Source organism: Delphinapterus leucas, chromosome 17, assembly GCF_059928025.1.
Source record: "Delphinapterus leucas isolate spDelLeu-1000000601 "Yukka" chromosome 17, BTC_Dleu_Yukka2, whole genome shotgun sequence".
NCBI lineage: Eukaryota > Metazoa > Chordata > Mammalia > Artiodactyla > Monodontidae > Delphinapterus > Delphinapterus leucas.
In genome coordinates, this window is record NC_143145.1 from 18,576,044 (window position 1) to 18,594,677 (window position 18,634).

General features: G+C 37.6%; 1 protein-coding gene across 4 annotated transcripts in view; it reads right to left on the minus strand.

Moving 5' to 3' along the window:
• The window catches only part of COL14A1 (collagen type XIV alpha 1 chain), a 230,376-nt gene that overhangs the window by 72,435 nt on the left and 139,307 nt on the right, over window positions 1-18,634 (minus strand). For all 4 annotated transcript variants that reach the window (XM_089898775.1, XM_089898774.1, XM_089898773.1 and 1 more), the window contains exons 31-33: window positions 14,038-14,180; window positions 9,674-9,783; window positions 7,349-7,507 (exon numbers count right to left, since the gene is read on the minus strand). In XM_089898775.1, coding sequence (XP_089754901.1) covers window positions 7,349-7,507; window positions 9,674-9,783; window positions 14,038-14,180 — 412 coding nt within the window. The remainder of the gene's footprint in view (window positions 1-7,348; window positions 7,508-9,673; window positions 9,784-14,037; window positions 14,181-18,634) is intronic.

An 18,634-nucleotide genomic window follows, 5' to 3' on the forward strand; every position in this document is an offset into this window, starting at 1 on the left:
ACATGTCATGCTGTGCGGCCAAAAAAAACGAAAACAAAAACTTGCGAAAACATGTGGCATGTAGTAGGTATTCATGATGAAGACTTGTTGAATTAATTCTGACTTTCATCATTCATGCATATATTTGGCTACTTTTTTTTAGTGCAAAATGCAAGACAGATACCATGTAGGCCTCCTTTAGGATATGAAAATGAACAAAACCAGAGTTCTGCCCTCAAAGAATTTATAGGGAGTAAGAGACAGACACATAAATACTGTTTACAATGTGGTGTCATGACAGGCTCTCATACGGTATTGTGAGAATCTGTGCTAAGTGTATTTTTATTTAAGGCATCGATCACACCATAAATATTTAGACAGTCTTGTTCTACTCATTTATGTTGACAAGTTAATGTATATTTTGAAATATTTAGAAACATCATTATAATATCATTAGGGGCTCAAACTAGCTTCATGATGCGACCATTTCTAATACTATATTTCTCCCTATATTATTTTCAAATATCGAATATCATCATGAGTTTGGTATTAATAGATACACACTACTATATATAAAATGAACAACAAGGATCTACTGTATAGCACAGGGAACTGTATTCAGTATCTTATAATAACCTATAATGGAGAAGAATATGAAAAAGAATAGACATTATCTATCTAGCTATCTAGCTATCTATAACTGAATCACTTTGCTGTACACCTGAAACTAACACAACATTGTAAATCAACCATACTTCCATTTAAAAAAACAAAAAAGAAAAATGTGTCATCAATTACAGAGCTAGGAGAAGGATGAAATTCTTTGCATTTTAAATCTGTAACTTTCCTTCAGCAAAAGCTGGAAACTCTTGGTGCCTTATTTTCTCTCATCCCTGTCAAGGGTCCCCTGGATGAAGATGAGAATATTCAAGTAGTTGGTATGACTGAAACAGGTTACTAACAATGCTTCCAGCATCACAAAAGAGCCTGCCCTATCTGACAGTAAAGAAAATGAAGTCAGGTTTTCTCTTGTTATGCCCAGGAAGAATTGTGCCTTGCTGCAAACATCCTTCCCTAAGTGAGTTTTGCAAGATTCATAAAATGACACAAATTTTGAAAGCAGATCCATAAATCAAGACATCCTGCTTTCTTTTTTCAATATAAAACCATTGTGTTATTTGAAGAAATATTGCATGATTCACTATTCTTTTTTTTTCTGTATTAAAAAAATTTTTTCCCCAAAGGGTATGATATTTAAGTCTGCTCAGGGAAACCATACAACAAAATTATGACCATTAAAAAATTAGGTTTTTAAAATTAAAGCATTTTTAAAGAACACGACTGCTGATTTTCATAAACAACAATAGCAACAAAGATATTTCAAGGAGCATAGAGATTAGGAGGCTATGGAGCTAGGCTGCCTGGGTGTAATCCACTCACAAGCTAAGTCACTTGAAACAAATTATTTAATGTGTTGGAGTCTCAATTTTCCTTACCTATAAAATTAGGATAATAATAGTAGCTATTCATTAGAGTAATAATAGTAGCCATAACAATAAAATGAACTCATAAAGGGAAATATTTAGAACAGTTCCCGGAATACAGTTATAAATAATAAATATTATTTCTTTTTTAAATTATTTTTTAATAAACATTATTTTAATATAATAGGTACAGAAGCCCTTTTATAATTGATCTTCAAGCTGTAGGAGTATATAATACAGAGGCCAAAATAGTAGAATGAAAATGAAAGTGATGCAATATTGAGAGCAGAAATATAACAGTAGTTTGTGTCCCCAATAGTCAATATTTTGGTTTAGAGAAATCTTAGCAAATAACAATAGCAGCAAACATTTGTTGAAAAACTTACTATGTGCCAGGCATTATCCTAAGGACTTTGCCTATATCATTTAATCTTTCAATCACCACTATGAGGTATGATAATAGTAATGTCAACCCCATTCTGTAAATTAGGACTTGGGACGAAAAAGTCAAAGTAATTTAAGCACATGTTGAAAGCTGAATTCCGGCTGGGATTTGAACAGCACACCTCATTTTCTTGTAGTTTATTCTGCAGTAAACAGATCATTAGTCTAATGTTTAAAAGGTAGATACCCCAGCCTAACTTGACAATGCCGTTTGTCTGGGGACATTTATTAAATGGGTCCCATTATGGCAGCATTAGATAGATTCAGTTAATTCTGTAAGTCATTCATCCATTAAGAAATTTTCCATTTCTGAATAGAGCCCTCAGTGTGAACACATTTTAGTGAATGGAAAGATTTATTTAAAGCAAAGTCTTTTTATTAGTCCCAGGATATATACCAGGCTTTCTTGAAGTTTTTCGAATTCACTGCCCAATCACCTATAATGTCTCCATACAAACCTTTGGTTAAAATTCCCCTACCCTATTGAGTCACTGAGATTCTTATGAGTTCATTTTATTTATTCAAGAGGTCAAATACCTACTAAATGCTGAATGAGGCTGATACTATCATTTGAAGAATGCTTGTGGGCTGTCTTTTCTTTTTCAAGTTAGATGAAGTCAGCAGCCTTTTTTGTGTGAGTACAACAAATTTATTCATAATTGTTTTGCGTTCGTAATAGTTTAGATTCCTCAGCCTTTATTTAGAGACTTCATTTCCAAGGCACATTTCTGGGGATTGTTCTTTAAAAATCTGGCTTTTATTCCAGAAGCAATTACACACACATTTATACAAATTATGGAGGAAACATTACAGAGATGACATGTCCAAAGATCTTATATTTGAGTGCCTAAAAGTGCAAGACAATATGGTTCAAAATAAATCATACTTCACGTGACTAAGAGGCAGCCCCTTTTCACTTCTGCAACTTTTTTCCTTTGTAACTGACTGAACATTATGAAAAATAAATCTGGCCAAATAAAAAAAAAGTACCCTCCCACTTTCACTTTTTATAATCTCTTTCAAGGGAATACTTAGACAATTACAAACACTTTTTCATTACTGGACATTTTTGTTTGGGTGTAGCACAAAAGGCAAGTCATTTGGGGTCAGATGTTAGCATGAAAATAAGATTAAAATATTTCTTGGCAGTTGAGTCACTGTGATCTGTGAATGGAAATTAAAACGTACCCCTGGCTCAACTTTCCACTCAGTACCAGTTTTCATCTGTTGATTTTTTTCCTAGTATAACATTTTTAAGCTTATAATTTGAAGTCAAGCTGTACCTGAACTTATACAAATATTTAGAGAGCTTTACACTGCCCGAGAACATAGAAGAAAGAGTCCTGAGGACCTAGGCCATGTCCTGCTTTTAAATTGGTGTGTAAATTTGATTGATTCCACCTCCAAACTAAGATTTATTAAGCCTTTATCACTTGTCACCTATTGAACAGGGTGTCTTTACTTGCTCGCCATCAGCTTACTGAATTTAAGGGAAACCATGATGGCACTATTCTAATAGGAGATGAAAAGGAACAGCTGTTGTAGTTGTTGGTAGTAATTAGAATGTTTAGGTGTAGACATGCTTGGGGGGAACATTTTGATCACGTTTATTTCAAGGGTGTAATTCAAATAATGGTGAGTTTTTGAACCTGCCAGTGAATAGACAGGGCGTATGGTCACTGTTACAGACCAGACTCCCTCCTCTGCCTTAAGTTCTATCACAATCAGTCTGAACCAAGGGAAAAGAGCTCAGAATGGAAATTGGGTAACCACATGCAACTCAGATACAAGCTCATATCTCACTTTCCTCACTTTTGAAAGGGGATTCCTCCCTAACTTATTCAAGTCTCAGTTTCTGCATCTATAAAATGGGGATAATAATAAGTATCTCTTCCTAGGGTTATTGGAGGATTAAACGAGATAATGTCAGAAATGTTCACACTGCCTAGTCCATAGCAGGCAATAAATGTTAGCCACTATCATCATTTTAAGGAGTAAAAGATACAATCCAGTGAAAACACAACCATGTCCTTGCAGTTTAAAAACACTTGTTTCTAGAGGATCATTGACTAGTCTACTATTGATTCCTACATAAAAGCTTTAACTCTAAATAAAATTACTAAAAACTCCATAACATTACTTGTATTTGTCTTCATTTACCACATCAGAGGGCTAAATAAATGTCAGTTGTATAATTATATAAGTGTTAGATTTGAAAAGGTGGAAAAAAGACACTAACAAACATAATCAATGCCAGAAGCTCAAATTTTTTCTTGAATCATCTCTGATTGGCAGCATGATAATTTCATTAGGTATCAGAAAAGGTAGAAGAAACTTCTCAGGAGAAAGAACATTGGAAACGAGAAGCACAGTTGTTAAATTTCTTCCCATGTGTGTTTTGACGGCTAAATTAAGCCTACCTATTAGTTTAGTCCCACTAGGGACATTTGCTGCATGTAAAATCTTGCATTGCTGAATGCAAGTTGTTTTTATTATGAATATGAGTAATTTCAATACAGTAGTTACTATATCCCTAAATCCATTAATCTCTCCTCCACTCAACTTTGGTTTAAAAAATCTGTAGTCTTTAAAGACTGATAATTTAGAGTTCTTCCATCACTTGACAGTTTTTGAATCATTGCTGAATTTGCCAGGGAATGCTTCCCTATAAACTACTCATCCCTCTTAGATGATAATTACCCCTCCTGGAATGACCCAAAACTTGTTCATTACACATTCCCTTTTGCATATGTATATCAAGATTATATTAGCAATGTATGATTTCTAAATTGAGAACTGAAGGCTGAAGCTTCTCTCTTGCCTTGCCCTGAAACAGTTAAGTAATAAACCAAACAAGCGAGTTTTCAATCACATTCCTGAGATCTACTCTAATATCATCCATTTCAACATAATCAAATTCCTCAATAAGTGGGTAGACTAAAAATCTATTTAGTAATCCTTTGTAGACTTCTAGATTCTAGCAAAAGTTACAACTTTTTTCCTACTAGGCTTACAAAGAACTCTTTAATGATTGACTTCTATAAATTCCCCTTTGTCTCCTACTGGGTGGAAGTTACCACAGAGGGTGCTCTGTTTAATTGATTTTCTGTCATGGTCAAAAGTAAAGATTTATCACCAGTAGGCCTGACACCTACAGTCATTTTTGCTTTCAGAAATAAATTCTTTAATATTTAATCGGTCACACAATTGGAGTAAAATTACTACGTAGAGTGTAATTTGAAATACAATTAATTTGTAACTGTAATTATAAAACTGTAGTTGCAAAGTATGAATTATAATTAGGAGATGGTATAATATATATTAGTGGACTGTTGTCAATACCACACATGGAATACTATATATGCAAAACATTTTAAGAAAAGACATGATACAATTCAAATAGATGACTTCCTATTTAATTCCTATCAAGTGTTTCTTGAGAAAGTACTCTGTTCATACGAATTTATTAGATACTGTGAGGTAGGGTAGACGTGGGTCATTGCAAATGAAGACCAAGACATGGTTTCTGTTTTGAGGAGTTTATACTCTGGCTAGAGAAGTGAAATACATTTATATGAAAGAGCAAGAAAATAATATATGACTACAAATAATCAAGGGTTAAGCAAGTACTAGAGGTTTAGAAAAGCAGAGATGGAAAAGGTATGGTTGACATTCTTCAATAAAAATAGCTGTTCTTCATTGAATGGCTACTAAGTGTCAGGGATTTTATATTCATTATGTCTACAATAAAAAAAATAATGATAGTACTAAGTGATATGGGCCATAATCTCATCCACCTGGAATTGTTTCTCTTTCTTAAATTAGAGTCTATTCATTCATCCTTCTAAGCATCCATCTATATACAGCCATTTATCCATACAAGGTATCCGTAGTTTGCCAATTCTGGAACCTTGTAAATTCTGAAGTGTGCTATCATAAAAGTATCTTCCATGAAGCAGAAGGTGAAATGTTTCCTAATCCACATGGAATACCACAAATTAAGAGGAGATAACTCCTCAATATCATGTAAACATTCTTAAAAGTCTCTTACCACAACTGAAAACAAAAGAGCCTTCCATAGCTGTTATATTCCCTCTTTTCAAACATCTAATCCATAGTTCTCCAAAGCAAAGTAGAAACAAAAGTACTTTTAAAGATACTTCAAAGCTAAGTGTTAAACTAATTAGCACACATCTATGAAGATCTGAAAGCGTCAATATACCCTGATTGTACACAAGGATTTCATTTCTATTGTTACCACAAAGAGAAATGCCATGAAACAGCAAACTGTCCCAAAGTAAATTCCCTCACCACTCTGGGACTGTTTCCTGGTATATAAAGTGAAGGGGTTATACTAGAGCAGAGGAATTAGAACTGTGTTCCTCAAAGCGCCCTTAGGGAACATTGGAGGATGGAGGCACCTGCTACCCCATGTCCCCTCTCCCATTCAATCAACATGGGTGTGTTTTAATCATACACATTTATTTGATATACTAGAAGATTTCATTTGTGCTAAGTGATTTCAGCTTAAAAACACTTTGAGAACCACCAGGTCTTTCTAAAATTCCATACAGCTGGCTAGTTCTACAGATCTCTGAAAGCATAAGACAATAAGAGTGAATCATAATTAACCTGATTATTCTGCTACACAGAAGAGAAGTGTACATTTGAATATTTGGAATTGCTTACAAGAATAAAATTCCCTCCAGGCTAATTGGTTCTAATTATACAATGACTGAAATTAGAGAACATTGCTAATTAGCTGTGAATGTGTGGTGTTAAAACAAAAGCTTGTGTACACTGCTCTTTTTTGCCGGTAGTGACTGAAGGGAATGTGATTTCTTTGTCAATTCGAAGTCTCCTCGTCTGAAACTCCATGTTGTATGATGAAAAATATATCTTAGAATGATCTGTTATTTAAATAACTATTAACAATTAAAGGGTTAATTTTACATTAGCAATAGCAAGAATCTAGTTTTAAAATGCCCAAATCTAACTCAAATGAGAGACTTATGTCAATTTACTGTGTATAATAATAACATTTTATTCGGATTTGTACCTGCTTATATAAATGAGGTTCATTTACAGTTTTGATTCTCATTAACAAACCATTTATGCCACACTATTTTATTTGAATTTTAAAATACGAATATTTTACTATTTGAATTTTAAAATCCATTTAGAAAACAAACTAGTCTAATTCTTGGAGCATTCTCCTTATAATATAGCAGAAGCATATTGCAAGAGCTTTGAACGTTCATGTTTTAATTCATCTGAAGAGGCCATTATCTACTTGTTTATCCATTCATCAATCTATCATTCATCCAGCTCTCCCTCCATCCATCCCTTTACCAAATTTTTCCCCTGGAAGATAGATAATTATATTTCAAGAGGATTTTTTTCTTTAACAATAACACAGATTCACTTATTTATCCACTTACTGGTGCAGAGTTTCCATTTGGTCCTCTTGATCTAACCATTCTCCCTAGGACTTCGACACCATCTAATGTGATATTAGACGATGCATTTACTGCCTTCTCACCCACTTGCTTGCAGTCAATAACCACTTTGGCCAAAGTCTTGCTGATAACAACATGTAGCTGATAAAAGTAAAGATGTTTTAGAAGGTAAGAAGCAGGAGAAAATATCAACCAAATTTACATAATTGCATGACCCCTCACCAAAAAGTATGGAAGAGAAAAGAAGGAATTCTGTCACTATGTGTTTTGCTTAAGGAAAAAGGTTCTACTTTTACCATTTCCATGCTTGTCCCACATTCAGGTACCATCTCTATGTTGTTGTGTTTTTTTAAACACTAAGGAAATCTCACATGCTTTTCATTTCCCCTGTAATACTTCTTGGCTACTTTGTGACTGACTCTGCCTAACCAAGAAAAGAATCATGTCTAGAGGAAGTTGGTAAATAAATGACAATAACTCCAAAGAAATGCTAATGGGACTATTCTGAACCATGAAGTAGTAAATCATCTTTATCTCACGTGTTTTTAAGATACCTGTACTTCTGGTTGCACAGTCCGATTAAACCAGAAAAAAAAACAAACCATTTTTATGCAACTTTTCTTATGCAAAAAAGAGTCAGACTTTTGTTATGCAATTGTTCTTATACAGTTATGGTATTCAAAACCCCAGAAAGTAGCAAAGTTGTGTAGATTAGATAGATCTGACCACATTCTACATCAGGAGACAGAGGCAAGATGAAGACTGCTTTGCAACACCCCTTCCCTCCCTCTGACAGTACAAGAAGGGCACGGTTAAGAGGTAAAGCTTTTTGCGGTACCACTTAGTAAACTCTCTGCTCTCCGGCACTCTTGGTGTTGCATTCCTTAACAGCCCAGAGATCAGCGGGCTTATTCACTAAACACAAAGGAAACAGTAAAGTTTGGAAGGAAGCATGTCTACTCCAGTGATCACCAAAACAAAGTGTTTCAGAGATGTGAAATGTGAATGAACAGAGTTCTATCACAAGTGCCAGGTTAAAATAAGAACAGCTAAAGTCAGGTTTTACCAGCTTCCTCCGGGTAACTTATATAATGGCAGTGCTGGGTTGTCTGTATGTGTGTGTGTATATATATATGTCTCAGTGCAATCGGTCTACATATTTCAACATGATTTGGCTGCTGGTATTTATCTATATTGGTGGCCAGGTAGACCAGCAATGCTTCCTACATCATACATGATGCAGTGAACTAATAACTCTGCTGAAAAATACAGCACCTTCTACTACATGGTTCCTCAAAGTAAGAACCTGGACCACTTCTGTGGCAAGGCACCAAACTGTGCCATCTCAAAATGTCTCTTCGGTATGTGGATTGTTTCAAGCTGAAAACACTCAAGGCCCAAAAGACTCAGGAAGAAACTTTGACCTTCCTTCTAACTGCCTAAAAGGATTTAGACAGAAGTCCTGTTCCCAGAACAGAGCTATCACCAGAGACATCTGCAAAGAATATAGGCTATAGGTATGGTGGGGGAAAATCTGTGTCGCATTGTCTCTGCAGGCCCAGCAAATATTTATTTACCAAACATTTGCTTTTCCATCTCCATGTGAATTACCTTCCTTCCCTTTGAAGTCCCAAACTACCACCCCCAAAATCCTCTTTTGTCTTTAGCTGAAGACGGTACTTAAGGTGAAGCTTTCGGCTATTTTGGTGAGATACTCAGTTTTTTCCTGGGTCTCTCCCGTGTATACATGTTATTAAACTTTTGTTTGAGTTTTTCCCATTAATCTGTCTCATGTCAATTTAATTCTTAGGCCAGCTAGAGGAACCTAGAAGGATAGAGGAAAATATCTTCCTTCTGACACTATCAATATCCCCTGCGGTACTGGATAAAAATGTACATTTTAGGGCTTCCCTGGTGGCGCAGTGGTTGACAGTCTGCCTGCCGATGCAGGGGACACGGGTTTGTGCCCCGGTCCGGGAAGATCCCACATGCCACGGAGCGGCTGGGCCCGTGAGCCATGGCCGCTGAGCCTGCGCGTCCAGAACCTGTGCTCCGCAACGGGAGAGGCCACAACAGTGAGAGGCCCACGTACCGCAAAAAAAAAAAAAAAAAAGAGTACATTTTAGAGTCCCATCCCAGAACTACCAAATCAGAATGTCAGGGCATTGTTTACAAGCCCCACAGGTAATTCTTACTTCAGGTGAAGTATGAGATCCAAAGCTCTACGGATTTTTTGTTTTACTATCTTCTGTTGCTTTGCCCACAGCAAATAGAATAAAGAATATATGTATACAAGGCATTCCTCACCTTGTGAAAGCTTCCGTAGAAAATTTTCCTAATTTCAGGTCCTTCAAAAGTAACAGTTTGAAAATCCCCACTGTAGTCATGGTTGAAATATGTTAGGGTTTTCCCACCATCTAATCAAAGAAAGGAAAAGAAAAACATTTGAGAAAGTATTAACAGGAGTAATTTTTTAAAAAGCCAACTCAAAATCATGTAACCTTTGTTTTCAGGCTGTGTTTGGGACAAAGTGATGAGTAGGAAAGGAAATGACCTATAGTCCTTGGGTTGCCCCAGGCTTTCAACTGGCCAGATTAACTAACTTAACCATGTGGTGATGATGACGAGGCAAGGACCCTGACATATATTGTTCCTCTGTAGTTCCTTGCCTATACTCCCATTCCCAATACCCTTTTGGGAGATGGTTGTCTGAAGTTGGAAGTAGAGGCAGACAAAAAGGAAAAAAGAAGTTAGTCAAATTGTTGCCAGAGCTGCTCCAGATCTTTGCTCAAAACCCATCAACTGTCTAACCCGCACCTTTGGCAGGAATGCCCGTGCTCAAAAGCTGCCAAACCCCCATCTTTAGCAGGATTGAACATAAATTTTTAAGTTAAAAGGTCCAGAGGTGGGCTTCCCTAGTGGCGCAGTGGTTGAGAGTCCGCCTGCCGATGCAGGGGACACGGGTTCGTGCCCCGGTCCGGGAAGATCCCATGTGCCGCGGAGCGGCTGGGCCCGTGATCCATGGCCGCTGAGCCTGCGCGTCTGGAGCCTGTGCTCCGCGACGGGAGAGGCCACAACAGTGAGAGGCCCGTGTACCGCAAAACAAAACAAAACAAAAAGGTCCAGAGGTAAGAAAGGAAGGTACAAAAAACAAAAAACACAAAAAAACAGACGGAACCAGCTGGGACCAAGATGATGACGAATCTGACCTCCAACAGACCTTGAGTCCCGTTATACGGTGATTTACTACTTTAGCATGTTACCTACACCTACTTACTGGCAGCCATTAAGGACTAAAAAAGGATAAAAAGGAGGTAGCACCCAGCCTCTTGGAAAAAGCCCTGCCCCTTCCCTGGTAGACTAATGCATATGCTTCCCCAGCATCAGCCTCACTCCTCCTCCTCTCTTTGTCTTTACTCTTTAAAATTAAATCACCTCACATCAATCAGAATGGCCATCATCAAAAAATCTACAAACAATAAGTGCTGGAGAGGGTGTGGAGAAAAGGGAACCCTCCTGCACTGTTGGTGGGAATGTAAATTGATACAGCCACTATGGAGAACAGTATGGAGTTTCCTTAAAAAACTAAAAATAGAACTACCACATGACCCAGCAATCCCACTACTGGGCATATACCCTAAGAAAACCATAATTCAAAAAGAGCCGTATACCACAATGTTCATTGCAGCACTATTTACAATAGCCAGGACACGGAAGCAACCTAAGTGGCCATCGACAGACAAATGGATAAAGAAGATGTGGCACATATATACAATGGAATATTACTCAGCCATAAAAAGAAACGAAATTGAGTTATTTGTAGTGAGGTGGATGGACCTAGAGTCTGTCATACAGAATGAAGTAAGTCAGAAAGAGAAAAACAAATACCATATGCTAACACATATATATGGAATCTAAAAAAAAAAAAAAAAAAAAAAAGTGGTTCTGAAGAACCTAAGGGCAGGACAGGAATAAAGACGCAGACATAGAGAATGGACTTGAGGACACGGGGAGGGGGAAGGGTAAGCTGAGACGAAGTGAGAGAGTGACATGGAAATATATACACTACCAAATGTAAAATAGATAGCTAGTGGGAAGCAGCCGCATAACACAGGGAGATCAGCTCAGTGCTTTGTGACCACCTAGAGGGGTGGGATAGGGTGGGAGGGAGGGAGACGCAAGAGGGAGGAGATATGGTGATATACGTATATGTATAACGGATTCACTTTGTTATAAAGCAAAAACTAACACACCATTGTAAAGCAATTATACTCCAATAAAGATGTTTAAAAAAAAATTTAAATCTCTCTCTTCAGGTGGGTGAGAAGTTGATCTGTGAACTTAGTTTCCACTTCTCCTTTCTTTAGCCACTGAATAAAGCTTGTGCTGTGTCAATCTCCGCTTCGGTTTTGCTATTCACCTACTTAAACCGGAAAGGAAAAAGAACCCTCCCCCTCCAAGGCAGAGAGCATGGGCCGGGCTAGGCCCTGAGCAGGGTTCATACAACTTAATTCGGTAACAAAATCTTAAGAAATAAAAACCAGATTCTTTGCCTTATTTAACCACTGAAGCAACCAGTTTTCCCAGGACATGTAACTGACACTGCCCCAAAATAGTGATATTTTAGCGTGTCTTTTATTATGAACAAACAAACAAGTAAAAAAAAAACCTTCCTATTCTTGAGTACTTCATGTTACAAGGAATATTTTATTACAAAAAGAGAGGAACATTTTTCTCACTAATTCATTCCCCGGTTACAATTAAATTTTTCATTCTGCTTTCTATAGAAGCAAGTAAGTATTAATCATTTCAAGAGACTTCTTTGTTTTCGAGTCCTGGTTGGATATAGAGTTAGCAATTTACACCTTTTTAACCTTTTTAATCTACAGCTTTCCCTTAGTTTCAAAATCAATACAAAATGCTTTCACAATGTTTAGTTGTTGATTTATTTCCATGTACTGAAATGTCCTTTAACAAATACTAGTTGGAAATAGCTTAAAATACTTTTCTTATCCAAATGTTCGAGTTAATACCTAACAATAACCACCAAATTTTCATTCCCAGATTGACTGCGATCCTAAACTAAAAATATATTTAGAAAACTCAGGGACATTAACCAAAAACTTGATAATTCTCTTAAGTGATAACCATTTGTGACATCCAAGAGTAAAGGTTAAGAACTTTCCTTTATTGTTTCCTCCTCAACTTTCCAATCTCCAAACAATGGAATTTCTCATTCACAACTATTCTCTTTTCTTTCTGGACTAACTCTCTAGATGATCTCACATATGCAACTTTCAATTTTATATCTCCACCCCAGAATTCTTCCCAGAATATGCCGCTGCCAATCTGACATTCTTTTCTGGGATATGAAAGAGGCATTGCAACATTGTGACTTAAAAGAAATATATATTTGTTATTCAGATGACCAAAATATATTTCTCATATATACTTGGTCTTTGTCTAGGGTTCCTGCCTCACAGCTCCTAAAACCTTTGGAATTTCCTGTGGTCAGAACAAAAAAAATGTGCCTTTTGTTATGTTAATACAGTGGCTTTTGGAAAGCCCTTAGGTAACCTAAGGATAAGGGCTGGTTGCCTGGAGAGCCAGTCATGTGACCAGAGGGTTAGAACTTTCAGTCCCCCTACCCCCTCCAACTTCTAGGGAGGGGAGAGGGGGTGGAGACTGAGTTCAATTGCCAATGGCCAGTGAGTTAATCAATCATTCCTATGTAATGAAGCATCCATAAAAACCCAAAAGGATGGGGTTCAGAGAATTTCCAGGTTGGTAAACATATGGAGGTGCCGGGACAATGGTGCAGGTGGAGAGGGCATGGAAGCTCCCGCCCTCCTTCCCCATGCCTTTCTCCTGAGTTATATCCTTTCATAATAGACTGGTAATCTAGCATGTAAAATGCTTCTCTGAGTTCCGTGAGCCACTCTAGCAAATTAATTGAACCCGAGGAGGAAGTTGTGGGAACCTCTGATTTATAGACTGTGGGTCAGAAGTACAGGTAAAAATCTGGACTTTCAGTTGACATCCTGAGCTGGAGTGGGTTACTGGAACCTCCAATGCGTAGTTGGTAGCAGCCTGAGCTTGCCACTGGTGGCTGAAATGGAGGGGGAGGAGGGCAGTCTTATAGGAACAAGCCCTCAACCTGTGGAATCGGATGCTACCTCTGGTACATAGTGTCAGATTGGAGTTGAATTCTCAGATACTCTGCTGGTGTCCAAGAATCGCTTGGTGTTGTGTGGGAGCCTCTCCTCCACCCGCCAGGCCCAACACATATGTTGGAATTGGGCCCAGGAACACAAAAGAGGCATCTTACACTTATCCTATCCATATAGGAAAAATGACTTCTGATCCCACCCCTCGCACTGATCCTCTTCTGCATCAAGTTGCATGCTCTTCCTGCAGTCGGCATGTCTCACCTTGCTCACTACTGAATCCCAGAGCCTGGTGTTGGCAAATAGTAGGAACTCGATGAATATTTGTTGAAAGAATGAGTAGATAAATGAATGAATCAACTATCACATAGTTCATCATTAGTATTTACAAATAGCTTAAAATAAGTGAGTTACTCTACAATACACACAAACCAGGCAAGATGACAGGCCACATACATTATTCATACATGTGTGTACAAATGTTTTATAAATAAATATACTTACTATCTAAAATGACTCCAACCAATGGGTCAGAATTTTTATTTAAAATCTCCCAAAGAGCAAATGGCTCCTCTGGAGTATCAGGAAGAATCCGGAATAGAAAACTGATTGTATAGTCAGAGGGCAATCCTTCTGGATGTAAATATCTGAAAATAGAAAGAAAATAGTATATTTTATTGTATCCCTCTTTAAGAAGTTATCTATATGATTATAAAAGCAAATACACTTTCATTATACAAGATGTGAAAAAACAGAAAAGAAGAAAATAACAGATCACCATTACCCCATTCAGAAGTGATCACTCTTTTGGTGCTGTGCATTTCCCTCCAGCCTTTAAAGAACGTCTGTAAGTATTTGTCCAATTTATATAATTTTGCCCCTTTCTTTTCTTAGCACCATTTACTACAAATTGCACATTCCTTAAATATTTTTAAGGGCATGGTATTTAATATCTGCCCAACCTTCTCTTGTTTGGCTATTCCATAATTTACCTTATTAAACATTTAAGTAGTTTCAAGTTTTAGTATTATAAATAATGTTTATCTACAGTCCTTTTATAAAACTTAAGACATTGTCACTTTCTACCACATGTTGTAGTTAGTTGCATTCCTGTCTGTGCTATGTGCTCTGATGTACCATCTAAATCCACCTTTAAGAACCGAGAATCGACTAATCCTGCTTCTGGGAGTGATGTCTGCAGACAGCTCTCAGATACCAGTTCCCTCAGGAATGGCCTCAGCAGATGAGGGGTGCCTCTCCCAAGGTCATGCCAACTTTATTATGGTGCCTCTTTTTAATGACTACTCTTTGAGGGAATATAAGGACCAGAGCCTCTCATTCCAAAGGAGATAACTCCATTCTAAGAACTGCTGTGTGTGGGTCAACTGGGGCTTTTACTGAAACTGCTTCATAGCTTGACTTCTATCCTTTGCCCTCTACCCTACTTCCCTCTGTTCCCTTCCAGAAGAGCACAGCCTCATCGACTCCCCACACACTAATCTCCACCTTTGGATCTGCTTCCTGGGGAACCCAACCTGCTACACCATCTTACCTCTCTAACAGTTAAGTGGATCACTTACATACTTTAAAATTTTTCCCTCGAGCAACAGATACAGGCTTTTAGATATATAGGAGACCCATAATATTTATTAATCAAATTGACAGATTGGTGAATAGGTTGGAATTTAGCATAAATTTAAAAGTGAATGTTTGATTTGCATACATTAACTATGTATGTATTCATTCATTCAATAGTTGTTGAGTGCCTACGATGTACCAGACATGGTAATACGCATTAAGATACATCGGTGAATCAAACTGGCAAGGAACCTTTGTATGTGCACTTGAATTTGAGCAGGTTTATTAGAAGGTAATAGTTTATTAGAAGGTAATAAGTGCTATCAAAAACAACAACAAAAAGCAGCATAATGGGGACTGGGAATGCTAGAATGCATTATTTTGCCATTTTAGTTAAAGTCATCAGCATTGGCTTCACTTAGAAGGTTCATTGAGAAGACTGCATTTGAGCAAAGGTTCACTGAGAAGGTCACACTTGAAGAAAAACTCATAGGAGATGAAGACATCCAGCCAGTGCAAGGATACTAAAGTGGGGTGTGCCTCGTATATTTTGAGAACAGACTAAAAGAAACAAGAGGTAAATTCAAAGAGGTAATAGCTACCCAGATAATGTAGGGCTCCTTGGCCAATCAAGAGCTTTGACTTTTATGCCAAGGGGAATGAGGAATCACTGGCAGATTTTGGAGTGACATGATCTGATTTATACATAAAAAAAAAAAACAAACCATTCTGACAGCTACTTAGAGAACAGACTCCAAGAAGGCAAGGGTAGCAGCAGGAAGACCAGTTAGGAGGCTGCTGTAATGATGCAGGGAATAGATGATGGTACCTCATAACAGGGTGATGACAATAGAGGTAGTGAGAAGGAACAGACAATTAGGATTCCTTGGTGGATTGATGTGGGGCATAAGACAAACAGAGGAGTCCAGCTTCTTTGCCTAAGAAACTCATTAAAAGTAGTTAACATTAAGATGAAAAAGGTCATAGGGGAAGCTGGTTCTGGAGGTAAGATCAGGGATGTGGTATTGAACCTATAAAGTATGAAATGCCTATGAGACATCCAAGTGGAGATATCTAGTAAGCAATTAAATATGCAGGTCTAAATTTGGGGAAGTAGATCTGGACTGGAAGTATAAAATTTAGGAGACCTTGGCATATAGATGGGGTTCAACACTACGATACTGAAAAGATCACTGGGAAGAAGGGACAGACAGAGAAAACAAGGAGGTTCTGAGCAAGTCCTGGTACCTCCAACATGAAGAGGTGGAGGAGAAAAGAAGAGCCAGCACTGAAAAGGAACAGCCTGTAATGTAGACAGAAACTAGAAGCAGTGTGTATCCCAGAGGCCCAAGGAGGAGAGTGAATCCAGGAGGAAGATATGATCAACTGTATAAAATGCTGGTGACAGGTCGAGTGAGGTAAAGGCTGGGAACAACAAATGAATGGGTTTAGCAAGGTGGGGGGTGAGGGCATTGCTGGCTGGATGAACAATTTCAGTGGAGTGGTAGAAGATTTTCCTTCGGCAATTCTCATTTTTGTCTAGGCCTCCAGGAATGATTTTCAAATATCCATTTTAATATTCATCACTAGACAGTGTAAAAAAACCTGTCGAAAGGTAACGTCAGATGTTGGATTTATCTAAAACTACAGATAGTACTGTAATTAGCTTGAATTCAATAAACAGTATTTTGGAAGAAGTTAGAAATGCAACTTGTTTACAAATTGAACAGATTAATTTAATACTCGAAAATGATCTCCTCCACCTTTTCATGCATATGTGCACACTATATCAAAACGTGGACACAGAAAAAGTTTCACATTAAAATACTGAAGGCATTTTGAGACCAAAAAATGAATATTTGGAATGTAAAGTTGCAGGTGACATCTTGAGAGATAACCCCTTAAACCAGGAACTCCTAATTTGTAATTTCAAGTACCTCTGGAGTTTTCAGAACTGCTGAAATAGCACCAGGAACCCCTAGGTGCATCATAGACTGTAGAATAACTAGATAATTAATTTTTTAACACCTTAATTGGAATATAATTGCTTTACAATGTTGCATTAATTTCTGCTGTATAACAAAGCAAGTCAGCTATATGTATACATATATCACCATAGCCCCTCTCTCTTGCGTCTCCGTCCCACCCTCCGTATCCCACCTCTCTAGGTGGTCACAAAGCACCCAGCTGATCCCCCTGTGCTATGGAGCTGCTTCCCACTAGCTATCTATTTAACATTTGGTAGTGTATATATGTCAATGCTACTCTCTCACTTCGTCCAAGCTTACCCTTCCCCCTCCCCGTTTCCACAAGCCCATTCTCTACATCTGCGTCTTTATTCCTGTCCTGTGTTAGGTTCATCAGAACTTCTTTTTTTTTTCCTTTAGATTCCATATATATGTGTTAGCATACGGTATTTGTTTTTCTCTTTCTAACTTCACTCTGTATGACAGATTCTAGGTCCATCCACCTCATTACAAATAACTCAATTTCGTTTCTTTTTATGGCTGAGTAATATTCCATTGTACATATGTGCCACATCTTCTTTATCCATTCATCTGTTGACAAACAAATTGGTTGCTTCCATGTCCTGGCTATTGTAAATAGTGCCGCAGTGAATACTGTGGTACATGACTCTTTTTGAATTACAGTTTCTCAGGGTATATGCCCAGTAGTGGGATTGCTGGGTCATACAGTACTTCTATTTTTAGTTTTAAAGGAACCTCCATACTGTTCTCCATAGTGGCTGTATCAATTTACATTCCCACGAACAGTGCAAGAGGGTTCCCTTTTCTCCACACCCTCTCCAACATTTATTGTTTGTAGATTTTTTGATGATGGCCATTTTGACTGGTGTCAGGTGATACCGCATTGTAGTTTTGATTTGCATTTCTCTAATGATTAGTGATGTTGAGGATCCTTTCATGTGTTTGTTGGCAATCTGTATATCTTCTTTGAGAAATGTCTATTTAGGTCTTCTGCCCATTTTTCGATTGGGTTGTTTGTTTTTTTGATGTTGAGCTGCATGAGCTGCTTGTAAATTTTGGAGATTAATCCTTTGTCTGATGATTCATTTGCAAATATTTTCTCCCATTCTGAGGGTTGTCTTTTGGTCTTGTTTATGGTTTCCTTTGCTGTGCAAAAGCTTTTAAGTTTCATTAGGTCCCATTTGTTTATTTTTGTTTTTATTTCCATTTCTCTAGGAGGTGGGTCAAAAAGGATCTTGCTGTGATTTACATCATAGAGTGTTCTGCCTATGTTTTCCTCTAAGAGTTTTATAGTGTTTGGTCTTATATTTAGGTCTTTAATCCACCGTGAGTTTATTTTTGTGTATGGTGTTAGGGAGTCTTCTAACTTCATTGTTTTACATGTAGCTGTCCAGTTTTCTGAGTACCACTTACTGAAGAGGCTGTCTTTTCTCCATTGTATATTCTTGCCTCCTTTATCAAAGATAAGGTAACCATATGTGTGTGGGTTTATCTCTGGGCTTTCTATAACATTCCATTGATCTGTATTTCTGTTT